This window comes from Camelus bactrianus, chromosome 9, assembly GCF_048773025.1.
Source record: "Camelus bactrianus isolate YW-2024 breed Bactrian camel chromosome 9, ASM4877302v1, whole genome shotgun sequence".
In the NCBI taxonomy this organism is placed as follows: Eukaryota; Metazoa; Chordata; class Mammalia; order Artiodactyla; family Camelidae; genus Camelus; species Camelus bactrianus.
In genome coordinates this window covers 46,170,663-46,198,270 of record NC_133547.1, presented here as the reverse complement: position 1 = coordinate 46,198,270, position 27,608 = coordinate 46,170,663, and the positions used below count along the sequence as shown (strand labels likewise).

The window sequence follows — 27,608 nt, the reverse complement described above, 5'->3', positions numbered from 1 at the left end:
GGGGTGATGGGGAAAAGCACGAAAGGGAACTGTACCTATTTTTGGAGATGCCTCTATACAACAAGGATATTTTCCTTTTTGGCTTGTTTTTGTTTTTGCTTTTGGGCAATTCATCTTTCTAGACACTGAATTTAACACCCAGCCCAGAGAATTCTAATATTAGTTGTGGATTTATCTGTTTTCTCTCCACATGAAAAGCAGTGATTATTCAAACATATTTAAAGTCACCCAGCCTTCCTAAACTAAACAAGAGTGGAGTGCCCTTCCAGATTCAAGCCTACAGACACTCAGACCCATCTGGACAGGCGTCTCACCACATCTCAGCAACGTGCAGGCAAGAGAGTCTGTCCACAACCATCGACTTCTTTTCTTACTCTGAGTATTGCTTTGATGCAGAATTAAGACTTAGGATCCTTCCTTGTATCAGGTTAAAATAACAGAGAATTGATGAAAGCCACCTGCAAGCTGTCTGGGGGGAGTAGGAGGAATAACGTGGGTGTTTATTTCCCAGAAAGGAGCCCAGTGTAAGCTCTTTCTTCTTAACCCACTCAAAACACACACACATCGAAAACGACACAGGGCTTCATTAATACAGGTGTTCTCTACTTAAAGAAAACCCAAAGTACAAAAATTAGGAATAACAGCAAATAGAATCACAGAATCTTAGGCAGCAAAAGGAACTTAAGGACAGTCTAAGTGGATGCCATTAACTTATGGCTGAGGAAGCTGAGATTTGGAGAGGTAAAGAGCGTGGTGTGTTCGTGGACACGGCCAATTCGACGGCCCAGGAAAAGGACTTAGGTCTTCAGCTGGTTTGGGTGCTTTCCTTTCTACTTCACCTTAAAGTGATCTGATTGACACCTGACTTCAGGGAACTGCCACTGTGTCCATGAAGGCATCCTGTGTCACAAAGGAGGGCACCTAAAAGCAGCCCAATAGTGTCTGGTCCCAGCTTCACATACCTGCTGGCTTCCTCAGGTGCACGAGGCTGTCCGGTGACTGCTTGCTCTGAAGCACCTGCCAGAGGCCCATCTGAGCTCTTGTCACCTCTGCCACTGCACATCTGTAGGCACCTTCGTCCTCTGGGCCCACAGAGAAGATCTTGAGAGAGAAAGCCCTGGGGCTTAACTTTGAAACCTGGAGCTGCCCCTGATTTGCTCTTTCTTGGTAGTCTTTCTTCAGGCCCAGAACTCCACCGGCATCAAGGCGGGCCGTTTCAATATTATTGAAGAACCAAGTGCCCTGAAGCTGCGGGTTCTGGCCGCCGCCCACGACCAGGCAAATCAGTTCCAAGGGTTTCCCTTCAGGAACCGTGCTCTCAGCCGTAATGTTGACGTGAAAATCTCTCACTAGGAAACAAAAGCAAGGCAGGTATTTATAGAGAGGCCACTGCATCTGTCCTTTCAGTACCAGAGAGAGAGGGCACCTCCTGTCAGGATAGCACAGGGATTGAATTTCATGTGGGACATTAGTTCTGAGGAATAGGGAAGCCAAAGAAATGCCTAGAATCAAAAATGCCCTTGACTATTCTTTAATCACCCAGAAAGAAGAGATACGTGGTTTTCTGACTGCAATCCTATTAAGCAAGATAGTAAAAAGTATACAGCAATGTATCTTTTAAAAAAAAATTTTTATACTATGTTGGATTGATGTAAATTGTGATTTCTTGCGCTCCTTTTTGGCTGAGAATATCCAGTGGAATTTTCCAAAGTTAAAAGCAAATGTGATATGTGGCAAATCCACAGCTAACATCATACTTAACAGTGAAAAGCTGAAAGCTTTCCATCGAAGATCGGGAATGAGACAAGGATGCCCACTCTCACCACTTCTATTCAACATAGTATTGGAAGTCCTAGCCAGAGCAATCAGACAGAAAAAGAAATAAAAGGCAACCAAATTGGAAAAAAAAAGAAGTAAATCTGTCACTGTTTACAGATGATAGAAAAAGATGCTCACCACTAATCATCAGAAAAATGAAGATTGAAACCACAATATCACCTCACACCTGTTAAAATGGCTAATATCAAGAAGACAGAAGATGGCAAGACAGCAAGAGGATATAGAGAAAAGGGAACCCTAGTAACTGTCAGTGGGAATGTAAGTTGGCGTGGCCATTAGGCCAAGGAACCCAAAGGAAATGACATCAGTATCTCAAAGAGGTATCTGCATTCCTATGTTCATTATTCGTAACAGCCAAGATATGGAAACAACCTAAGTGTCTGTTGATGGATGAATGGGTGAAGGAAATGTGGTACATATACACAATGGAATATTATTCAGCCACGAGGGAAAAAGGATATGTTGCCATTTTGACAGCATGGGTTAACCTGGAGGACATTAAGTGAAATAAGCCAGACACAGAAAGACAAATACTGTGGAATCTAAAAAAGTTGAACATATAGAAGCAGAGAAGAGAGGGGTGGTTGCCAGGGGCAGGCGGGGTGGGGAAAATGGGAAGGTGCTGACCCAAGGGCACAAAGTGTCAGTCATGCAGGATGAGTAAGTTCTAGAGATGCACAGCATGGTGACTACAGTTAATAATACTGTGTGGTGGTGGAATTTGCTAAGAAAAGTAGATCTTAAGTGTTCTCACCACACACACAACTATGTGAGGTGATGGGTATGTGAATTAGCCTGATTATAGTCATTTCACAGTGCCTATAGATATCAAAACGTGCTGTACATCTTAAACATATGTAATTTTTATTTGTCTAAATAAATAAAATTTTAAAATAAAGACTGTTTTATATTTAAAAATTATTTTTCAAGAGAGGGAAAAAAGCACATGTGATGTGTCTCCATAGGACTACTTGAGTATAAGGTGGACACTGAAGGCCATCAGGACAATTTTTAATGGAATAGAATAACCCTCCTCCTAAAAAAGAAAGAAAGAAAGGAAGGAAGGAAGCAAGCAAGCAAGCTTCAGTGATCCGCCATTGCATCATTGCTTTCAGCATGGATATATATGGTTTTAGACCTCCTCCTACTGGACCAAAGCCCATGTAGAGAGACCAGGAATCATAATGGAAACTTCCAGTTTGCTTTGGTAAAACTGCCAATGGGTCACGAAGAGCGCACCATTCCGAGGAAAAGGGGTCAGGTGGACGGAGATCCCAGCACTGATCCAAGACAAGGCTTCATGTTGGAAACCAGTGTCTGTGGTGAGTGGGCTCCGGAGAGACACACTTGCCTTCAAACGCCAGGTCCACTCCTCACCAGCTGGGTGAGCTCAGGCGGTGCACTGAGCGGAGGCTCAGCCTCCTGTTTTAAAAATGGGGACTTGACTACTTGCCTCAGAGGGTGGTTGTTAGGACTAAATTAGATAATGGAGATAAAGCGCTTACGCAGAGGCTGGCAAGAATAGCAACAAAACTACTTCTGTGCATGGCTCGTGGAATCTGCCTAACATTCAACAGATTTTATCCCATATACAGCCTCCTGTGGACACAGCCCACACTGAATGTCCTTATTTCTGCTTCCCAGATGACAAAACCAAAACTTACTCAAACTTTCTAACTGATTTGTTTAGATGCAACAAAAGATACAAAAAAACAAAAAACAGAAAGATAACCGCCTAGTATCCATAACCAGCATATTAAGAAATTTCCTGAGAAGATCAATACCTGCCGGCTGGATCCTCAGAGTTGTTTGATCTGTCTGCTTTTTCGTGATGAAAGTCCAGGTTTCGTCTGGATCCTGAATCCATTCAGTTGCCTCACAGAACAGCTGGCCTTGATCAGCGGGCCGGAGCCTCCCTATGGACAGCCTGAAGGTGGCGACCCCAAGCTTGTCGAGCCGCACGTCCCCGGCTGCAAACCTCTCTGTGTATGAGAGTCCAGGGATCAACATAAAATCTTTGGAGAGGGAAATAATCTTGCTGGCTTGGCTTCTTTCTCCATCCTGCATCAGGTACCAGGTGACGGAGAGGTGGGTATGCTGAGCTGTGGCTTTGGATGCCTCGCAGGTAAGTTCTAATGGCTCACCTTCCTCCTTACTGAGAGTCTGGGGAGTCATGGCAACAGAGAGGGTATCTGGAATAACTGGAAGCAGAGAAATGATGGTAACTGACGGGTCCAGCACCTGTCAGACTGGCCTCCTTAGGTGAAGATGGCGCCCTGCCCCGCCACCTGTAACGCACATACTTGGAGTTGCTTTTCCACCAGCCATCGGCTCTCCCTATTGTCAACAGGAACATTGGCAACTATGTACATACAGTCTATGGAACTCAGCAAAGCTAATAGTTCACTGATGTACTGATCCTGATTTCACATTTTTAGCATAGGCTTGAATCAATTTAGCTACTCAGACACAGAGGTTTTAAATGGGAAAAGCACTAGGAGCTAGAAGACCTATATTCTGATCCTGTATTTGTCCCTATTTGACTACATGAACTGGAGCAAGTCATTGCACTTCCCTGGGCTTTACCTGCTCCTTCATAAAGTTCTAAAAAACCTGTTATAATCTATCATTCAGAGCCAAAATGCAACCCTTACAAAAGTTTTGATAACCATCCTACTACCCTACCATTCTCTTCTTCCTCAAAGGAAATCACACAGCCTCCGCTCATGTGAAAGCAACACTCATATTCCACAAGGAATATTTATTGAGCATCTACTCAGTGCTAACTGCTGTGTTGCGGGGTGAGGTGAACGTTCTCTTCTCATGGCACTTGAGGTGGGTAGGAGAGGGTCATATATAACCACATGAACCGGGTGAGTGCTAATCACAGTGGTGGGAATAGAGCATCAAGAAGGAACAATGATGGGAATACTTTCTGAGACAGTCAAGAATGGGTTTCACAGAAGAGGTAATATGTAAACTGGGTTCGGAAGTATATGTAGGAGTTTGCTAGGCTGAAAAGGGGAGGATAAGACATTCTAGGCAAAGGGACAAAAGAGTAATTGCAAGGACTATGGCCCTCTCCCCAAAGGTAAATATGCTGGAGAATGGTAGTTTGAGAATAATTATTTCCAAGACTTACTTCCTATGATACTCTATGAATTTTATATATATATTAATATACACTAAATGCATTATATTGATACCAGCTCTTCTAGCTAAGTTAATAGTCTGCGTCCAAGAAGAGACATAACATGTGAAGTCCCCAAGATCTGTCTAATGGCGTTGCATTATCAACCTATGGAGAGCTGCGGGCAAGGTCTTGGAAGACCACATACTCTCTAACTCTTCATGACAAAGTTGATTGGAAACATGAATTGAGAGTTTTAGAGAATATGAGATACCTATTTGTGACAAACTCCAAAATATCAGAGGGGTACATGGCTCTTTTGCCAAAACAAACAGCACAGTGCAAAGCCACGTCACACTGCAAGGCCTTGTGATGAGGGAGACACTGGCTTCGCAGGGGCTGGCTAGCAGAGGAGGGCACCCGGCTTACCAATGAGATTAGTCTTCGCACTGTAACTGCCATAGTATCTTTCATCAGTGTTGGGTGTGTGACACTCATACTCGCCGGAATCCTTCATCTGGAGCTTTGAGATGTGCAGAAAGATCGAGTTACCCCGGACCCTCTCCACGTAGATTTCCCTGCTCCGCACCCGCTGTGCATACACTGCGTAAGAAAAGGTGGCATCCAGGGTGCTAATGATCTGGATTTCTTGGGCCGGGGCTGTCGGCAGGTAAACAGACCACTGGAAATGCTGCTCAGAAGGTCCCTGGTAGCCAGTTACATTGCAGCCGATGCTGACAGGGTAACCTTCAGCTCTGAACAGCGGTCCTTTCTGAACTGTTACTTCTCTCTGGCCAATGGTGAGCTTAGCTTACAAGTAGGAGGAAGAAAGGGAATAAAAACAGATTAGTGCTCCAGCTCCCAACGCGCCACATTATGTAGTTGCCTTTATTACAGTTCTAGTAAATGAGATCGCAGGTTATTAGCTATCATCAACTCAAATGTTCAACACCTTCTTCAGGCTGAGGAGCAGTGGAATGGCTTGATGAGTTCATTGTTTTTTTATAACTTTAACTTCCACAGGAATCTCTAGTCTCTTAAAGAAAAAAAGTTCAGCTTCATCAATGTAACATGACCACCTCCATAAAACATATCTGCTTATCTAAGTGCACCTAAAGTAAATATGATATATGATAATTCACCACTTCCATTATTTTACGGGAAAATTCGGCATGTACTTCCTCAATTTCTGGATACCTGTCACTGAGCTCTTCTCACAGAATTGATCACTAGGGCGGCAAAGTCTATGGCACTGTCCCTGGTGCCATGTTTTTCCTGCTGGTTGGCTGGAACTGTTTGCAGTTCCTGGCCAGGTCTGATGCAAGACTAGCTAAAATTAGCATCTGAAGACGCAGCAGAACTTCCTTTCTATACCGTGAAGGGGTTTTGGTTTTGTCATTTTTTTAGAGTCATTACAGCTTTATTGAAAAGCCTGTAAGAGATGGCTGTCAAGTCCAGCAGGATCTGGGATCAGACTGATTTCAGTTGTTCTCTTACCAAAGGTTTTCAGTTGGGGACCACTATGGAATGTGTCCAAATCTCAACCATTTGGTTCAAAGGAGAAAACATTATTCAAAGGTAACATTTCCTTTGACATACACATTTTCAAAAGCAAGACATTTTAAGAAATTAAAGTGTGTTTAGCTGACTATACTGCAATAAAAAATAAATTAAACGTATGTGTTTATGTTAACATTAAAGGCCAGTTTATTTTGTGTTACAGAAAGAACAAGGAACAAATGCAGAGACGCCACGAGGGTGAGCTAGCTCTTTGACTCGGGGCTGAGGGCCCAGTGGAAAGACATCAGGAGTCCCAACGGGAGCAATTGCTGGAATTAATGGAATTAACAGAAGAGAGTTCATAAGAAGATATGGAAGAAGCAGAGCATCTGTTGAATTGTCTGAATCCACAAGGACAAAGAATAAAGACCAGAGTGAAAAAAAAAAAAGGGAGAGAAAGGGAATAACATTACAGACACCATGATAAGGCCGAGTATAGGAATCTGGGAATGAAAACAATTCTGATAGGAGCGGATCTACAAAAAAACAGGGAGAAAGGGTAAGTGGTCACCTGATGGAGTCAACTAAAAATACTCACGCAAAACTGGAAAACAAACATCCAATCAGCCAACCACACACATTTCCAGTAATAATTTAAAATATACTAGCTTATTCATAAATCCCAGTTAACACTATATATTTATATCAAATTTCTTGTAATAAGCATCTAGGAATAGCAGTTAGACCATCCGAGAAAATTTGAAAATATCACTTACCAAAAAAATTATACTACAGAGGGAATTTATTTTTGGGGGGAGAGAGGTAATCAAGTTATTTATTTTTTAAATGGAGGTACTGGGGATTGAACCCAGGACCTCATGCATGCTAAGCGCACTCTACCACTGAGCTACACCCTCCCCACTACAGAGGCAGTTTAAAACATTGTCAGCAAAGCCAGCCAGTCTTAGACACACGTCTGAGAGAAAAGTGAGCAGTGTGCACCAGGCTACACATGCAAGAGCATCCACAGCAGCACTGTTCACTATCACCCCCAAACTGGAGGCCAGCCCTATGCCCATCAACAGAAGACAGGGCAGACTGTGGTACGTTCATAAAATGGAATCTCATACAGAAAGGAAAGTGGATGAATTGCAGTTGGTTGCAGTAACACGGATGACTGTGTTTAAACATTCAGAATACTTTAGAATCTTCTTGACTAGATACAGAAAGACTCTATACAAAATTGTTTAAAAGGCAGTACCACACCATCACCGTATTGTTTAGTGATACAAATGTAAGGGGTAGAACCATTAAAAAAAAAAAAAGCTAGGAAGTGGTTATCATGAAAGCCAAGATTGTGCGTGCGTGTGTGCATGTGTGCGTGCGTCTGTGCGTGTGTGTGTGTGTAGAGGGTTGTGATCAGGATGGGGTGCACGGCAGGGTGGGTGGGTGCTTCAAGCATCCTAGCAATGTTCTGTTTCTTGACCTGGGTAGTGATTACATGATTTTTACTCATTTGTTAAACTGCACATTTATGTTTTATTAACTTTTCTTATGTGTTATATTTCACAATAAAAAAGCCTTTTAAAAATATGGTTTCTGAGGTACCACTAACAGGTTTGTATCACAACATGTTTCCACAGTGTTATTTTTGGTGGCTAGGCAACACTTCCTCAACATTTTTAATGACTTTTCAGAGAGATGGGTACCACATTTGAAACATTTTATTGTGAAAACCAGCACTGTGTTTTCTACTGCTTTATTTGCTAATTCAATAAATATTTATTCAACCGCTTGTAGTGTTTCTGATATTTCGGGAACTAAGATTTGAAGATGAGTTTGGGGTAGTTTCTGACTTCTTTATTTTACAATTTAGTCAAGTGGGTAGTCACCTCTCCTGGAAAGAGATATGGTAAAAGTGCTTTGAGGAATTCAAAGAAAGGAGAGATTGCATTTTGGGGGAGGAAAATAGGTAGGGTATATGAAAGAGATAGTGTTAAAAATGGACCTTTGAGAATTGGAAGGATTATGACAATTTCAGAGGGGAGGCAGGACCTTTTAGGTGAAGGAGTCTTTATGACAAGACTGTACAAGTAGTAATCAAAAGAACTGTTTAGGAAATAGGGAGTAATTAGTTGGATTAGAGGAAATGTAACATAATGATTACATGAAGATTAATAGAAGGCGGTAAGATTGGGTAGGAATTTTGAGTCCAAAGCGTGAAGGACTTGAGTATCACGTTTAAAAGTTTGGGATTGATTGATTAAGCAATGGGGAGTCCACTGCAAGTGTTTGAAAGGTCTTAGGAAAATTAACCTGACAGTGTGTCGGATGATGGAGTTAGAAACAGACATCAGGTAATTACAGGTGCCCAAGAGAGAAATGATGAAGGCAATAGAAATGGAAAGAAAGGGGCTATAATTTAAGAGCCACTGTGGAGATAAAAATCTATAGAGTCTTTTCAGTGTCTTGGATGCTTGGAGGTAGAAGGGGCGATGGAGGGATGGAAGGCAGGAAGAAGTCAAAGATGACACCAGGTTTTGTAAGGGTGACTGAGAGTAATGATGCTGTTAATAGAAACAAGGATATCAGGAGGAGATAATTCTGTGTGCTCAAGGATGAAGGGGAAGATAATGCATTTAATTTTGGAAATACTAAATTCGAGTGGCACGGAATAGACAGGAAGGATACCCATCAAACATTAGGAAATAATATTGAAATATATACAACTGCACTTCAAAATCTACTCAACCTTTTGAAAATATTTGCCATCTAATCCTCTAAAGAACTCTGTGATATTCCCATATTTAGCAATGTCAAAGTTGTAAATGGTGGAGCCAGACTTGAATTTGACATACAAATGTCAAATTCCTGGCTGTCTCCATTGTTTCTCACTGGTTCCTATAAATGCTTGTTTGTAACTAGGGAGCGTTCTGGGCTGGAGATGGGGATTAGGTCAGTTACATTCTGGGAATGTACTGGGAAGTGTCAGGGAAAAGAAGGAGAGGGCTAGAGAGAGACTGCTAGAGAACCTCTCTATTTAGGGGGTAGGATGAGGGACAACACCTACAGAAGGAAGAATTAGGGAGGTGGGAGGGCAGCCAGGACAGCAGCTTGAAAACCAAAGGAGACAAAATATTCCAAGAAGAAAGAGACTGTCGGTATTGCTGGATGCTGCGGAGAGGGTAAGAACTCTAAAGGCGGGGGACGGTCATTTTAGCTTGATGATGAGGATGTCCGTGGAGATCTTTGTAAAAGAGATTTCAACAGAGCAGAAGCAGAGGATTTCAAGGGTAAGAAGTGACTGGAAGAAACATAAAGTACTTCAAGAAGTTTCATGGAGAAGGCAAACAGAAAAATAGGGTGGCAGTTAGAGTTGCTGGGTAGGGGAGAGCAGTGAGGGCGAGGTGGACGCAGGCACCTCTGCATATTTATGAGCAGAGGAGCTGGAGAGGGTAGAGGTGGATAAAGCAAGAGAGGACGATGAATAGAGTAAGGTCTTAGAGGCATGAGGTCAAGAACATGATTGGGAGGATACTGCTGTCTCAGAAATGCAAAAGAAACAGTGGGGAGGTTTAACAGGTATTTTGGAGGTGGAAAGGAATGACTGACAGAGGCCAATTCAAATGGTTACGCATTGGGATCATGCCCTGAAGCATCTTATTATAAATCTATTTTCTGCGGGATGCTGCACATGTCTCTCCTCCTAAAAATACCTTGGAGCACTGGCCCGTTGCTTTCTGTTTTAATGGACAGAGGTTCAGGCACCTCTGCACAGCAGGTCAGATGCTTGTTGACTGATGGGTGCACAGCTTGGCACTGACAGAATGCAGTGGAGTCACAGTTTTGAAACACAAAGGATTCCCTGCTGGTACTGGCTTTTTTCAAAAACATCACTGGGATTGCCAAATTTTCTGTTTCAGTATTATTTGAATGGAAGCTATTAGACTGAACTATATAAAATGGTCTACACTTGACCATTATGATACACAAAAAACCCACAACTTTAAATGATTCCACCTTATACAAAACTGACCTGGAGAACATTAAACACAACAAGAAACTTCTCTTTCTTTACATCAACAAAAATCCCGTATGCTTGGAGGCTGAGAGCACTTTTGTCCATAATTTAGTAAAATGTTTTTTTTTTTTCATGAACACAGTCTCAGTGAGACAAACAATAATAGCCCCTTCCCAGGACCCTCCTATGTTAATGGTTTTTATTTGCAGGGCAGCTAATCAGGGTGAAAGGTGACAGACCAAGTATACAAAGCTAAGTCCAAGAGCTCATTTATTCATGACATTAACCACATCTAGTCCCATATTCTCACATGATTAATCAGTCTTCATATTCATTTTATTTTATTTAAAAAATTTAAAAAAATATTTCATTTTATTATTTTATTTTTTGCGGGGTGAGGGCAGTAGTCCTATTTATTTATTATTAGGTTTTTTTTTTTTAAATGGACTGGGGATTGAACCCAGGACCTCATACATGCTAAGCATGGGTTCTACCATTTGAGCTAAACTCTCCCCCACCTATTTATTTTAAAAATTAATTAGGACAAAGTATACATTTCCCAAACAATGTAGTTGGTCAGTTGATCATCATTTAATTAATTTCCTTAATTCCCTACTCTGTATTCATAATGACAAATAGCAGGCTTCCACAGTTTTTTTTTTCTTCAAATTACTTCCTGATTGATGTGTTTTTCACATAAAAACATATAAAATTAGTGTTGAGGATGAGTCTAAATTCCGAAGAAGTAAATACGTAACCCAGTTTAGGTAATTCTTTAAATGGGCTATGAAAGGCATCCAGCTTCCCCTTTTTGAACCTTGGTTATTACATTCCTTCTCTCAGGCCTTTCAGCTTACTCATCAGGAGGAAGAAAAAAAAAGAGAGAGAATTTGCAATCATCTGACTTGTTGCACAACGTAAGCCCAGCTTCCTCCTGTATGCAGGCCAGACACACAATTCACATACACAAAGCACAGACACTTGAGCATCACACACAGACAACTGAACAGGACAAACAGGAACACACCAGCCAACGGTCCCTAAAGGTCCCCACGAGACCACCTAGCCATCAGCGCCTGCCAAGTCAGTCTGGCAGACATCGATTACCCAGCCACTGGTCCCAGGAACTCTCCCTACAGGTCAGCGCTCGCCCCGTCAGGCCCCTATCTGAACTTTACCTCATACTAGCCAGTGTCCTTTGAGACATGAGCCCGGTTCAACTCAAGCCAAAGTTTCTTAAGCCTCCCTTGAGCTGAATGCTGCACCCTTTTCACCCGTTAGCCACAGCCCAGGTCACACTGATTGTAAGCTCTTTTAGTTCCCTTATCATCCTAGTCATTCAAGTCCCTTCACTAACTCAATCCAGTCTCTCTAAAGCAGTTCTTAACCTGGGTCCACATGGGAGATTAAAGGGTCCATAAGCTTGGGTGAAAAAAAGCCCCTACATCTTTATTTTCACAAATCTTACTGGAAATTTAGTATTTTCTTCAGTCATAAATGTAGACAACAACCCATAGCTATTTTCCCATCACATCTATTGCAGGTATCTCAAAATATTGTTCCTGTTCATCACCACTTTGCAGTTTGGTGTTTAAGAGACCACCTCTAGATCTTGTTATGTGATGCATAAATAAAGGAGTAGTAAGTGACTACATCAATTTAGTTTAAAATATTTTGATAACTGGATTTCAATATGATTGATTTTCCCAATAATCTTAAGCATTTTAACGTAGGCACTTAAAAGTTCTTCTGAGATGGGGTCTATGGGCTTCACCAGATGCTAAAGGAACCTGTAGCATTAAAAAGCACCTACTACCTGCTGTCTGCTTGGAAACGATTGCATTCCCTGCCCAGCTCACCTGTTCTCCATTCCACCCCCTAATTTTCCCTCTGTCCAGCCTGTTCAAACAGGTACAAATGCTCCTGGGCCCACTGAGGTCCTTTCTGATGCCCCTCAGCAGAGCTGAGTGAATCTTCCTGACTCTTCTTGGTAGCCAGTTCCCACTTCAGTTCACAGCTAAAGTCCAGAACCTTCTTTTACGTTAACTTACATTAACTTACGTTAACCTAAAACTACTAAGCACTCTCATGACCTTCCCTTCCACCCAGCCACAAACCCAAGGCACACTTATCTAGACAAGCTCCAACATCAGGCAAACCTTAAGGTCACCTCTCAGTCTGGGGAGTCAAGCCTCTTGCTCTCTCCACGGACAGGTTAGCTCAAGAAGATAAGGTAAAGCCAGGGCCAGCAAACCAGCAGACCAGGCAAGACACACAAATGTGAAAGACAGCGGGGTCAGGTTACCAGGGGACTTAACCAGACATTGCACCTCCTGGGACTCAAGGATGTCTAGGTGAGCCAAGAACATCATCAACAGTCAAAAATGACTGCCAGCACCGGAGATGTGTGGCATCATTTTTCCTATAGGGGGCCAAATTGTCCCATTTTATCACCCATCGGTCTCTGTTCGACTGGCCCCACGATGATAGTAATGTACAGAATTATGATACTTACTCAGAATGAGAAAAAAAGATGCCACATGCAGGATGAGTGCCATTTGGACCAGTATAGACCTTTCCCGGCGGTGTCACTGACGGTGCTCAGATGCTGAGTGACAAATGGCTGTGTTCTCACTACAAAGACAAAGAGGAAGCAATAGTGTGGTTTTCAGCCCACTGAGAAACAGAGATGGCTTGCAAAAAGCAACACTGGTTGCTTTAGGTGGTTCTTTGCTAATCATCCAAATTTGGGTGGGAAAAGTGAGTTATCTTCAGGGGTAGGTAAAGTAAAGAGGAAGCTAAGAGAAGATGGGCTTCCTCCTGGCTAAATATATACCACTAGGTAATAATGGAGGAATTTAAGTAAACAGAATAAATTAAAACAAGCAGCAATGGTATCTTGTTAGCTCTTACTTTGCCTCCCATCTTGGGAGAGGAAAGGACTAAGAAACAAGAGAAGCGTCCCTGAAAACACAAACTTGGGGAGACATGAGGTGACAGTGATGAGGACACGCTGAGAGTCAGGCTGCCTGGCACACAGATTCTGTTCTTAATAGCTGATCTTAGAAAAGTTCATTCATCTTTTCTAACCCTCAGCTCCAAAATGGAAATGCTAATAGTATATACCCTGCAAGATTGCTATGAGAATTGGAAAAAAACAAAAAAAGATTGCTCTGAGAACTGAATGAACGAATTCACTTAAAGCACTTAGAACATCATCTAGTACACAGGCAGTGCTCCATGAGTATCAGAGACATCTAAGTGAATCTTCATCTGCCCAGTGTGGGCCTGGGCACCAAGGATGGAGGGGAGTGACCACTGTAACAGCTGACACCCAACCCAGGCCAACTTAATCCTTCCTCCAAGACAAGACCGTACAAGGGATGAGCTCACTGAAGACGTTAGTTCCCGTGGCTAAGCTTCTACTTACATAGGTCAGTAACAACCCAGTCTGCTTCAGGCCACAGTTACGGCAGATCCCTGCTCCATCCATCCACCCATCCAACATGCCGTGGTAGGTGCTACATGTACAAAGATGCTAACAACTCAGTTTTTGTTCTCAGGAAACCTCCACTTAATCAGATAATCACAACGTAATTTTGCAAGCACAACCATCAATGTGGCCCCTAAAGGGTGTGGGGGAGTTAGTGGGCGGGAGGGAAGGCCAGGATCACCGGGCCAAAGGAGACAACCAGGGAGGAAGGGTGCCAAGGTATGGTGGGGAGAAACAGCCCAGCATGGATAATGGCACAGCAGCCGAGCCCGTGCATTGGAGTAAAGCTTGAGGCTGGTGTGGAGGGAGAAGGGTCTCAGGAGGTCGGCTGGGGGAGACCTTAGCTGGCCATGCATGCCAGGCCTAAGAGCTTGGCTTTAACCTTGTAGAAAAGGGAAGCTATTCAGAGAGTTTGGTTTTTTTTAAAGTAGGAGAATGGCCTGGTCTTATTTTCCCTTTAAACTGAAGTACCAAGATGAGGAAGGGAGGTAAGGCTAGAAGCAGGAAGGCCACTTACAAGCTTTTTGCAGTTTTCTGTGGGAGCAATGATGACTGTTAACATCCTACAGATCAAAGCAAGTCACAGGGCCAAGTCCAAATGCAAGAGATGACTTAATAGACTCCATCTCTCTAGTGAAGGGAACTGCACAGTGACAGGGCAAAAGGAGACGGAGAGAACTGGGGCCAGCAGTGCAGTCAGTCTGCTATATGCACTGAAAAGAGAATTTAGAAATAAGTGTTGCCAACAGAGGCAATCATTGCCAATAATACAGAGTATCCTATATTCCTGAAATACAAACAACTAAGCAAATGCTATGCAATTTCTCATTCTTGGCTGTTACCAAAATTTTTTTTCCCTCCTTCCATTTTAGTGGCTCCATTTCTGCCAGAATTTAACATTGACAGGGTGATGCTGCTTCTTTTCTGGAGGGAAAAAAAAAAGAAGCTTTCTGTTATCAAAGGGGGGAAAAAAGAAGAGAGAAAAAAATACAGCTAGCGAGAGAGACCGTTATTCTATTACCTTGGGAATCACTGCAGCACATTGCAATTGTATCAGTTGAAAGGAATGTAAAAATGGAATTCCTGGTTCAGATCGACGGAGAGGGCCAGTGCTGGACAAAGCAACACAAGAATGTACTAAAGAAAAAAAAATCTGTTTCAGTTCCTAGAAGATTAATGAAAAGTGATGTTTTTTTTTTTTTTCAGGTTTGACATGCTCAAATATGAATTCCACAAAATCATAGAAACTTTAAGTATCTTGATCTCCTGTCCTAAGCATTCAGGCCAAAAAACATTTAAACGGGGACTTTTTACATGGCAGGTGCTGTGCAAGGCATTTTCACATATTCAGTGTTACAGAAGAACTCACATCATTATGTGACAGGCATTACTAATCCCATTTTACAGACGAGAAAACTGAGGCTTAGAGGAATCAACTAATCTAGACAAGATTGTATTGCCAGGAAATGGGTGCATTCTACGGCTGCCTTCTTACTTTTGGCTCTGGGCTCTACTGAACTTTCTAACTTTGCCATCCATGATCTTCAGAAAGCAGAATGTGTAGGACAATGAGTGACTGGAGGATGGAAAAGAAAACCCTGAAAGGGTCAGCAGGATGCTGATCATGATTTTGCCCCTTTCCCTACTTGACCTGCCAGAGTGATCTGAAATGTGAAAATAGCTATGCATTCTCCCCATTAAAGGTTTTCAGTGGCTCCCCAAATATTTCTAGACAATCAAGTCCAAACTCCTTGCCCTGACCTTTACAAGCTGGCCCCTCAGATCTCTCCCACAACCTCACCCTGCAGACAGAATCACTGTATTTCTCTGAACGTGTCCTTACCATCCTTTCTCTAACTCTCCATATGCTATTATTCCCCTCTGCTTAGAGCCTTTCCTACCTGGCGGATGTTTACTCACTAAAAAAATTTTAAATCTAGGTTTGCATCTCCTATGTGAAACCTTTCTTGACACCTTAGAGAGTTCACCCTCTCCTGTATGCTATGTCAGAGAAATAATAATAATTTTACTTGTTACTTGTAATGAAATGAATTCTTTACATGCCTCCCTCTCCTACAAGACCATAAACTTCCTAAGGGCAGAGGCCAGTTCTTACTCATCTTTCTACTTCTTCAACAGGTACTGAATGCCTAAAATCTCCAGGCACGGCAGCTGGTACAGTGATTTAGACCATGTACAGGCTCTGGAGTCAGAAAGATCTGGGTTCACATCTGAAGCAAATTAGTTTGTCTCAATCTCCCTAAATATGAGAATGGGGACAGTAACAGGAGAAACCCCATTATCTGACACAATTAGAGCTGTTAGTTTATTGATTAACAGAAAATGTCAGGTAAAGTTGGGAATCATTAAAAAGACTCCTCTGTATCTCAAAATTTGTGTTATCAGCTCAATTATATACCTGAATATTCATTCACCAATCTCTAGACACAGGCCCAGGTCTTTCCTTTGATTACTGGTCTGTTGTCTGGAGTCTCCTATGACTTTTTTTTTTTTGCATAAAGCAAACCTATGTCTTTTCTACAACTTTCAGCTTTGATTTCTCTAAAAAGGGGTAAAAATTTTAAGAACACTTGTGAAGCCAATGGAGTACAGAACCCTTCCATGTTTTTGTGATTTGTTCCCGCTCCGTCCTTTATAGTTGTTTTGCCTGGAACTGACAGCATTGTCTTTCCCCTTAACCGAGGCACCAGGGATTGAACCCAGGACCTCGTGCTTGCCAAGCACACACTAACACTGAGCTATACCCCCACCCAACTAGACAGCATTTTTTAAAAATAAGCAATTTCCCTCTTGAGTCTTTCCATAGAATTCATCTTACCTTTATCAACACCTTTCTTTGGCACTTCTATTCACTGGTTTACGTATTATTCAATGAAGTTCTGTCATCATAGCAACCAGTGCTGCTGGCACACATTGGCTGGAGAATAAACAGAACAGAGAGGGCTTGGGGGAGCATCGCCTCTGTGGGTGGAGCTGCGCCACCCAGGTGCACAAGCCCCACGTGGCCAATGTATTAATCATGTCATTTTATTTCTGGCTTTGACGCTTTGACACCTAGGACCTTGCTGATCCTGGAGAGACTGTTCATCCCAGGGCTGGCCAGCACCTAGAGAAAGGAAATAATTCGCATTTGCCTGTGAGCACACTTTTCCTGTGCAAACAGAACAATGCAGAGTCCATACCCCTCCATCTCCACCATTGGGCTCTCGCCCTTAGGACCTCTGTTCCCTGCTCTGATCACCCCCCCAGGGCCCGGGGCCAGGAACCGGATGTGTTGGGGGAGGCATAGCTGGTGTATTAAATTAAGAATATGCAGATTATGACCTGCTGAATGAGGAGGCACAGGCCACCCACACGGGGTCAGTAGGTGGCTCCCAGAGTATCTCAACACCCACCCTGGGGAAGTCAAACCCCAGGGTCGTTTTGATTGAAAGCAGTTTCAATACCCTCACACAAAGAAAGTCAAGTCACAGAAATTATTACTTACAGATCCCAGGAAGCAGAGCCGGTGGGGCCAATGAGCTGGGGGCAGGGCAGCCCTCCGACGTCCCGGTCTCCAGTGAGCAGGGGAGCGAGAGCAGGGTAGCAGGTATCTAGTACTTAGAAGGTGGTTGGGGCCGAGGTTGCAGGCTCAATTCAAAATGGTTATTTTAAAAGATGCCCCGGGAAAAGCAAAGGGGGATTCCCTTGGGTGGAAATCCTAAACTCAGGTCCTTATCTAAATGTCCAGACTCTGGCTAGGGCTATTAGACTGTCAAATCCTGGGCAGCAACTCAAAACAGCTGTTTTTTCATCACACCAAATAACTAGGGACATTCCCTAGGCCTCAGAGCCCGCGGAAAACTACCCAACCGAGTGAGCCTTGAGCCTGCTGACCCTGACTGGCCCGATCCTTCCTGCGAAAACCACAGCAAAGCTTGTCGCCCGTGCTTTTCCCTCATCCCCCTGCCTCCGGATGGACCCTGGTGCTTTCCCCTGTGACAGCCCCCCCTTGAGATCTGTGATTGTCTTTTCAAGGGCAGTCATCTCCTGATCTGTTGCCTCATTTAAATCCTAAGACCTGTATTTTAAAGCGGCGTGCTACACACATGGGTCTGTGGGTTAGAGGGCGTGGAGTGGCTGTTATTTGCAAGATCCAGTTACATGAAGAGCAGGTAAGAAAGCTTCTGCTGTAGTCACCTGGGGATGACCTGAGGCACCCGCCCAGTCACAGCACATTTAAGGATCCCGGTGTTAGCTATTGTCACAGTGGTGAGGGGTCCCTGCCCTCTTGTCGCTTTCAGACAACCAGAGCATCTGTCAGGGGTCCCACACCTAGCCGATGGGGGGCAGAAAAGGCCCCCTGGGACCTGAAGGAGAAGTCGGAGTTGGACAGATGGAAAGAGGTTTCCAGACAAGCAGACAGCACGTGACAAGGCCTACAGGAAAGTGAGTAGGTGGCAGGTTTTTTGTGCTGAGCACAGTGCCTAGGCCACAGGAGGTGTGCAAGCAAGTTTTTTCTTTTTAAAATAAACTGAGGCAGGAACAGGCTCAGCAGCAGGCAGGGGGCTGCTGAAGTCCAGCTCTGACTGTGTCAGCGTTTTGATGTGAGCAGAATCCTCCTGCTTCATGGAGAAGCAGGCAGCGGCAGGCCAGGCCCCACAGGGGTGCACTGACTGTGCTCCATCACTGCCAGTACCTTCCACAGGCCCGGCCCCCAGAGACCTTGCAAGTGAGGATGTCTCTGCCCAGGACACAAACGGCCCCAGAGGCGAGTGGGGAGTCGGGGCTCCCAGCGCGCCCTCCCATCCAGGTCCCTGCAGACAGCGGCCTGGGGAAAGCACTGTTTTTTTAACAGGGTAGAAGGCTAGCACCTTCTGGACTGGTTTGGCTCCAGACTGGGTCATGAGTCAGAAAAGCTGTTCTGTTCCAGTCACGATATGGTCACAGACCTTGGTGTGTTTCCTCATCCGCAGAGAGGAACCATCTCACTTCTAACTTCTCTCTTTCCTGACAGGAGACCTGAAGTGCCATGAGAATTCAGTGAAGACCAAGAGACCGTCCACCAGCAGCAGGATCCTAGCCCTCACCTTTCCGCTTGGTGGGCATCTCAATATTGATCCCATTACATCCATTTCTTCTTCCCTTTCTGGGGAAAATCTACAATGCTTCCATGGGGTCCAAAGAGGTCAGAAGGTGCACAGGTTGCAACTGATTCAGCCACAATCCCTCATGCAAAGGAGATGAAAGGAAAACAGGGGCCGAGATCAAGTTGCTTACACAACTTCAATTTAAATTAAACTTCCTTTAATGAAATAAAAAACAAATGGTGCATTGCATAATATTTTGTGGTCACAGTATAAAACAATACAATTAGTTCATATAACATTGGATATGGACAAAAATACACAAGACCCTTTCTTGGTCTACGTAAAATTTGGCAGATCGTTATGTGCCACGCTACAAAAGAAAGAGAGTCAACTTTTTTCTCCTAGTGATCTGCACACAAGATTTATCACTGAGAATTTGGTCAGACAGCGGAGGAGAACTTACCCCAATCCCAGTTCCCTTCTTCCTCTGTTGTCATCGGTGAAGCTAAAAAAAACTTTTCTGAAAGTAGCAAGTTGTGTAGTATTGCTTATTATTCCTGCTAAAAAGGTTCAGTCTTTGGCTCACAGATGTCAGTGACAAAACCATGGCTGCAGGCAGTCTGCAAAGCAAGAAGCAAGAGCCACCAGGGGAAACAGGAGAGGGTCTGAGCAGGAGGGGCCGTCTTTCCCAGGATCTTAGGGAAAGCCACGTGGATAGGAGGGGAGGAAACACACAGATAAATACATTCCTAAATTAAGACTGAAATCCAGTTGGTGAGTCAGGGTTCCACCGTCCCATGAAAAATCTGAAAAGTTGTTAAAAAGTCAGAGTTTGCATTTTCTTTTTTTTAAAAAAGTGAAAAGTGTATGTAAACATTATAAAGTAAACAATTGAAAGTAATTTTGAGGCTTTTATCTGAACATAGCTTAGGCTCTTTCCTGGGGATATTTTTATGATTAGAAAAAAAAAACCAAACTTTTTTTTAAATCAAGCATCTTTGCGTTCAGCAGTGCAATTTTATCCGTGGGAATCGTGGCTGGGCCCTTCTTCCATTCGTACCAGTGTTTCTGGCAGGAACCTCTTCCAGAAGAGCACTTTGCAGGGGGCGGTATTTGGTACAACAAAAGAGTGCATCTCACACTTTTAAAAGGACACACGCTCCAGCCAGGTCTATGCTTCTGGAAGGAAGGAGATCCTTGGTGCAACACCCTGGGGTTTCTCCCTACTTTGTACCAGACCAGTGGACAGAGGGTGGGGCTGGGTGGGGTGGGGGGAGAGTCAGTGCCTTGACAACCCCAGCTTTGAACTGTAACAGCAGTTTGCAAGGAACAGGTACAGTGTGTGAGCATGTGTCACCTTTACTGTCACTGAATGTCTGCCATGGCCCAGCCATGGATTTAGACATACCCGGGGCCACCTGGTCACACCCATAGCCAAGTACCCTTTCCACCCTACCAAGGGCCTGCCCTATGAACATCCTGAATCTTTTTTTAGTAGACATGATAACTGCAAGGGCTTAAAGGGCACCGGCTGTTATTAACACAGCACCTGTTTCTATGTGTTCTCTCCTGAATGCCGGTTTGCACAGCTACCTGTGACCCACCTCCTCTGAAATAGCACAGTTAGGAAACGGCATGTAGGAAACACCCAAATCTAGTGCTAGTGAGGCCTCCTGCCCGTCCTCTTGCCATCTAGGCTCTGGCATCTGCTGCCCGTCTGCCCGCCACAGAGGCTAGGCCTGGAATTCACTTGTGCTGCTATGGTTAGGGCAGAATCTAGCTTCTATCACGTGTGTGGTCTGGGCAAAACCAAAAGGAAGAACTCGGTGGCAGTCTGCCTCCTGGTGGGGCACTCGGTGCTAAGTGCAGAATGAATCGTGGGCAACAGAGCGAGGGGAGTGGAGGGGAAGATGCTGAGCCGGGAGGGGTACGGCTCGTCCGGCCCACTGTGACAAAGAGCCGCACATGAATGGCCATCATTTTCTACGACTTTATTGCTCAAAACAGACGAATCCTTTTTTTCCCCTTCGGAAGACAGAGCAGTGTGTTAGATCCTTCAGAGCCAGGATAAAAGCACAGAGGATTGCAATGTAGGGCATGAGTCACCAGCGAGCCTCAGAAAACCCCACTGGGATGCTTCCCGAAGGCCAGCGCTGTGCAGGGGGTGAGACACTTCAGGGAGCGGAAGATCTCTTTGGGTCCATGGTCCTACTCCCGGTACGAGCAATCGGGCAGCATGGACTGCTCTCAGATCTACTTTGTAGGCTGTTCACGTGGCAATAAATTGCTGGGTTTCCTCTGTTTTCCTAATAGGAAAGCAAACATACCACAAAGTATACCCTTTCTCACTAACCCCCTGCAGAGGATCTTAAAAAGACTTGAAGGACTGAAAAGGTCATAGAAAATGCATGGTTCTTCTAGGTAATTTCTGATTCCGTGAAGTCAGTCAGTTTTGCAAGCAGCAATTGGCCTCCATGTTAAGGAGCCCAAGTAGCCCGTGAAGGACGCAGGGGGTCTGTGGGTCCCCCTGCAGACCCACCAGGCCCCTACCCCCCACAAAGGGCAGGACAGGGGGTGGAGGTGGCTCCTTCCACCTGACACACCCCGGCACCACTGACCCTACAGGGACGAGCTGCAGAAATCTAATGCCCAGGATCCCCCCTCCGCCATCCTCGGGGCCCCCGGGGGCATAGTGGCCTCAGAGCTATGGAAGTGACCGTCTGCTCCTTTCTTTGTCCCCAACCTCCTCTTCCTTGCAGGCCTTCGTACTGCCCTGGACAGAGGTGGCTGTGTATTTCTCTTCATTCTCATTCTTAAGGCTAAGGTGGCAAGATAAGGTGCTTGGTGGAGAGCCAAATTCTCGATTCCAGGGCCATCTCAGCACGCGCACATAAAGTAAATACGAAAGAAATGGAAAGGGGGCAGAGGAGCAGAAAACAAAACACAACAGAATGCACTGGGGCTCAACAGGAAGTTACGTCCTGCAAGTTTAGATTTCAAATGTCATCTAAACCCCTGAAAATAGGGGGTGGGGGAGGGTTGTAAAAGCCACAAACAAGCCTCTGGCACTGGGCTGTGCTGTCCCTCGGCCGGGGTAAAGGGTCCTACCGAGCGGCACCCTTGACGCGTGCCTCCAGCGGGAAGCCGGCCCTCACGCGGGCAGTCCCGCTCTCACCCAAGACAAAGAACTCTGAATGCCATCACCCCTTCCTCACCGCAACCCCTTGAACCGAAGATAGAAACACACTCAGGTCAGAGATCTATAAACCAGTAGGAGAAAAAAATTAGACAAAGGTTAACCATTAAAAAGCCGCAGTTGGGAAAACACACACTCGACTGTTCTATCAGAAAGTGCCGTGGGAAGAAGGGCTGTGTGCTGGTAGACAGGTCTGCGCTCAGAACTTGACATGCAGAAAAGAGAGAGCGCCAAGTCCCACCTGAGATTAGAGAGGACTGGTTTTTAGTGTAACACACTTTGCGTTAAAAGATCACTGTCCTCTTCTCGCCCAAATTGCTCCTTGACCGTCCCTCTGTCCTGGCCTCTCCCGGCACTGTCTAGTCCATCTCCATGGACATGAGCCGGCGGCGCTCACGCCTTGTCTCCTGGACCTCCTTCTTACAGCACCAGTGGGAGCTGCAGTACCCGATGAGGCAGGACAGGAGCCCGATGACAGTGGACAGGCCAACACCGATCAGCAGCGGGTACTTGAAGGCGTTCAGCACTGGGAGGGGCAGATCAAAGGGAACCGGTTAGCGATGGGGGCCAGAGGGTCCACAAAGACCACCGCCTCCCCTCTCCACCCGAGCGGGGTCTCGCCCTGAGGGATCTGATCTCACGCACCTGGCACCTAGCACAGCGTTAGAGACAGGAGCAGCTCAGCCATACGTGTCTAAAAAGTGAGCAAATGTCTCCCCACCCTGTTCCGTGGAGGTGGGGGAAAAACCAGAAAAAAGATTTCCTTCCATGGCTTTGAATGTCAACTTGCTTTTTAGGGTTTTGGCAGGAGATTGATTTTTTAAAAGTCAGTATAAGGGCACCACACATTCGGTAGCAGATGCATCCTTAAGAAAAACCATACATAAATCAATTCTCCGCATCAAATAACTGAAGTGTACTAGGAGAGCTATTTTAAGGAACATTATAGTAAATTATCTAGCAAAGTGAATAATCACTCCCTACTTGTTTGGTAATTCTGGGTTTTCATATGGAGTATCTTCAAGCAAGAAATTTCAAAGATGCAAAGATGGTATAAATAGACGAAGTGTCAGGAATGCACAAACACTGTTTAGATCCCACATCCCAGAGTCCCATGTTCCCATCCCCCAAAGTACCAGCCTTGAGTGGATGCTGGCACCGTGGCTGTTTGCCTGACATTTAACACAATAGCCCCATGAGAGATTTTTTTATCCCATTTTACCAGAGAGGAAATGAAGGATTAGAGAGACTAAGTCATCTGCGGAAGGGCTGGGGTTCCAGTTCCAGTCAATTCCAGTCCAATTTCAGCCAAACTGACACATCACCAGGGAAATGCACTCAAAGGCTCCGACTTAACCCTCAGAGCCACCTGGACTTGAATTCGCTCCATGAGTTTTTTTCAATTAACTTTTACTCTGACAGTTTTTACAAAGAAGACATGTTTCCCGTTAACCAAGGAACAACCGCCCCCACTCTGGGACGCTCGGGGAGGAGAGGCGTGGGGAGTGGGCCCTCTGACCACTTGAGTAGGCAGACCACGGTGGTCAGCGTGGGCAAACAAGGCCGAGACCTCCCCCTCCCATCTCAGGGTTCCGTGAAGACCCCTCTCTGTGGTAGTGACACCAGGGGGAACCTCCCTTTTCCAAGAAGCAGAACTAACAGGAGGGCAAGAGAAGGCAGGGACCCACTCACAGCCCCTCCTGGAGACCTGAACCCACTCTCTTGGCACTGCTCTCTGCCTCTGTCTGGCAGAATCTGTGCCAATCCTAGGGCACAGCTAAGTGGGTGTGTATAGAATTTACAGAAAGCATCAAAAATCCTTCCAGTAAGTCTTAACAAATCATTTCCCAAGGATGCCTCCAGCACACACGATACCAAAGCTGGGAAAACAGCAAGGGCTGTGTGTGTGCTCTGTCTGGGTACAGACTGGGCCAGGTCTAGAGAGAAAGGGGGCACGTTCATCAAAGGGTAGGAAAATGGATCCCGTCCACGGGAGCAGAGCACAGAGAGGAGTCATGCCTCCAACACCGAGAGTGACCTGTGTGTCATTCTTACCATCCATCTTCACAGTTATAAAGATGGGCTTGGAGTGGATCTCTGCCTCCTTCTGCCAGGAGCCTGTGGGTGACTTCACCCACGGAGTCACATAGCAATAGTAGTTGCCAAAGTCCTGGTCCTCGGAGCCATGCACTTGCAGTAAGAATTCCAGCACGCTCACACGCTCCAGGCTGAGCCCGCTCTTCCACTCCCTCTGGGCTGTGCTCACAATCCCCTTCCGATCCAGGGACGACAGGTGGACGGGATCCTTGTCCAGGCCAAAGGAGTGCACCACAAACCAGGACACATCAAAGGCCATGTCATCTGTGGATTACCAAGCCAAAACCCTGGGGTTAGTGCAACAGGCAGAAGTACCAGGCATGGCTAACACGCCTGTATCCTGACTGCGGGCCAGCCCTGCACTATGTGCCGTGGGCCTCACTGTATCCTCAACAATCCCATGATGGAGGTACCATCACAGTCCTCACTCTACAGAGGGACCAAATACCTTGTTTGAGGTCACAGGGCCAGGAGGCAGCAGTGTGGATGGCTTAACCCAGGAGTCTAGCTCAGAGTCCACCCTCCTAACCACGCCACTGCCACGACCCAGTTTGACAAGCACAGCCAAAAACTGTCTCTTCCAGGGAACATGGGTTGTAAAGCTGGTATGCAGTGACATTGCATGCTTTGCCTCCCAAAGAAAGTAGGGTCCTTTGACATCTCAGGCAGAAGTCCCCCAAGACGAGAAGGACACTAAAGTTGTAAAGAACAACATGTACATAAAATCAATTGTACAAAATGGAGAGCTGTAAACAGTTTAGATTTCATTGTTTGCTGAGATTTTCCCCCCTAACGTGCTTAAGTTCAAAACAAGAAGGAAAAAAATGTCAAGCTGAGAAAATTGAACGCAGTTTAACAGTCCCAGTGACTAAGGAAGGTACTCTGCAAAATTAAGGTTCTAACAGCCTCAAATAAATTGATAAGGGCCTAAGAGAAAGAAGGCCTTGACACAAGCGCTAATTCTCCTAGAACATGGAAGTAGAGTGCACATCATAAGCCCTTGACCTCTTCTGGCTGTTATCAAGTGATACCAGCTGCGACAGGTCTGAGACTCACCCCGCAGACAAGAAAGGACTGGGAGGACACGGACTCTGCTTTATCTTAAACTCAGTGACAAGGCTTTCTATACAAATGTTAAATAGCACAATTTTTGTCAAACAAAAAAGAAACATTTATTCATTTAGTAAAAATACACTAATAATAAAAAGCACATTATAAGGCAACTAAATTATATTCAGATGCTTACATATTAAAAAAATGTAAGCAGAACTAAAAGCAAGAATTTCTACAAAATTATTCAAATGATGATTCCTTTTCAACTCTCTCTAAAAACATGAAGGGCCTCAGGCAAACCTCAACTCTACGGACGTGATGACAGCTCTCTAGTCTGAGGCACCAAGATACCTTTTTTCTCCCCATCGGCCCACTGTGGCACTTGAGCACAGCATCCGATTGCTCCCAGCATGTAGGTCACCTCTCGTCACGTGGACCAACTCCCTGGGGCAGAGGGAATGCTGTCACCATCCTCACACCTCCATGGTGTCGGGGCAGAGCGGGCACCCAGATGACTCCCAGGTACTCAGTGACAACTAGCTCAGGGCTGCTGTCACCTGCAGGCACCAGGTGGTTACTGAAGGCAAAATCACAGCTGTGTCCCCGTCACTTGTGCCCAGACTCTAACCCGGGTCTGCCCTGCCTTATGGAGCAGTGGGCAGGCTGCAGGGCACGGCTACCCGCGCTAGAATCCCAGCGCCAGCTCTTGTTAGCCATGTGACCCGGGTGAGTCACTTAAGTTCACTGTGACTTAGCTTCCTCTTCTGTAGGAGGACATTACAATAGCACCCATGGTGGGTTAACTTTCTAAAACACTTACAACAGCACCTGGAATGTAGTGAGCACTCAGTGCAAGTTGGCCGCCAGGGGCAGCCTCACCTCCACGGTTCAACACCCGCGCTCCGTACTGAGATGCTGTAACAGGAAGGGCGTTACTGCCTGCAGCAGGTGCTCCCGGTGCCCTGCCCTGATCAGCTGGAGCGCTGCGTCCCCAACTGCTGCCAGTGCTGGCTGCTAGGCTCTCACACCCGTACCCTTCTCCAGAGGACTGGCCTTGGCTGACAGAAGCCACCTTCTGGAGAGCCCACCTTCCCAGGTAAAGAAACACTACCCCTCCCCAGCCACTCACTGGGGACAATGACTGACCCACTGGCAGGGGTTTGGGAGGGGGCGGGGGATAAAAGCCCAGTCCTTTAGCTCACAGAGGCCACACTGTGTGGTACAACTCTGGAGCTTTCCGTAGGGAGCTAGACTTGTTTTGAGCTCGTATCTTTGCCTGGCTTCTTTCCCTGCTGTCTTGATTCCCTCTCTCCCTCGCAGTTTCCTCCTGAGAGCACACCTTCAATTAAAAATCACCTGCACACTCATCTCAGGCTTTGCTTCTGGGGAACCAGACCTAAGACACTGCCTCTAAAGGGCGGTGATCTTCCCCTCCCTCCCCCTGCCTTGGCGCAGGAGCACCCTGGCACTCGGCCCACTGAGGCCACATGTCCTTTCCAGAAGAGAATTCTTCACAGCCCATAGGATGTGTGGGGAAAACCAAATTACAACCTGTGTTTAATTATTCAGAATCTTCTACCCATGCAGTCCAAGAGTGCAAAGTTCTGGAAAATTGTGATCTGCAAGATAACAGTTACTTACAGCTTTTGCAGTTAAACTGGAGAAAAAGACGTTTATATTAAGGCCACAATTGGTGACCAATTAATTTACTGAGAAAGGACATTTAAATGATTTACTTGTGTACATCTCTATACATGAGCTTTACAGGTGAAAAGGGCATTGCATTATTCCAATTTTTAAAAAGGATTCCCCCCCCCACCCCTTCCTGGCGTCTCCACAGGACCAGCAGCTCACTGAAGGCCTCGGTTCCTCCTTCCTTACCCCCCGAGGACAGAGCTGACCACACGGTTGGTCTGGATGGGTTTCTCTCTTTCCCTTTTCTTGCATCTTCCACAAACCCTCCTCCTTGTTCCCACCTCGAGAGCTCAACCACAGCCCGGTTCCCCACAAGAGTCCCTTTCGGTATCAGTCAACTAGTCCAGGGGTCAGGACAGTGTAGCCTGCAGGTCAGCCCAGCCCACCACCTGTTCTTGTAAGTAAAGCTTCCCTAGAACACAGCCGGGCCCATTTGTTTAGATTATTCTCTTTGGCGGCTGGTTTCGCTCCACAACAAGAGTGGAGCAGTTGCC

General features: G+C 45.5%; 2 protein-coding genes across 3 annotated transcripts in view; both read right to left on the bottom strand.

Moving 5' to 3' along the window:
• CD101 (CD101 molecule) overlaps positions 1-20,895 on the bottom strand; it is a 39,545-nt gene extending 18,650 nt beyond the window's left edge. For both annotated transcript variants that reach the window (XM_010968163.3, XM_074370267.1), the window contains exons 1-6: positions 16,823-20,895; positions 15,005-15,120; positions 13,006-14,907; positions 5,399-5,779; positions 3,624-4,040; positions 963-1,349 (exon numbers count right to left, since the gene is read on the bottom strand). In XM_010968163.3, the coding sequence (XP_010966465.1) occupies positions 963-1,349; positions 3,624-4,040; positions 5,399-5,779; positions 13,006-13,048 (1,228 nt within the window). In that variant the 5' untranslated portion in view covers positions 13,049-14,907; positions 15,005-15,120; positions 16,823-20,895. The remainder of the gene's footprint in view (positions 1-962; positions 1,350-3,623; positions 4,041-5,398; positions 5,780-13,005; positions 14,908-15,004; positions 15,121-16,822) is intronic.
• Positions 20,896-21,049: 154 nt separating this feature from the next.
• PTGFRN (prostaglandin F2 receptor inhibitor) overlaps positions 21,050-27,608 on the bottom strand; it is a 71,472-nt gene continuing 64,913 nt past the window's right edge. The window contains exons 8-9 of the mRNA XM_074370268.1: positions 24,325-24,630; positions 21,050-22,795 (exon numbers count right to left, since the gene is read on the bottom strand). Coding sequence (XP_074226369.1) covers positions 22,629-22,795; positions 24,325-24,630 — 473 coding nt within the window. The 3' untranslated portion in view covers positions 21,050-22,628. The remainder of the gene's footprint in view (positions 22,796-24,324; positions 24,631-27,608) is intronic.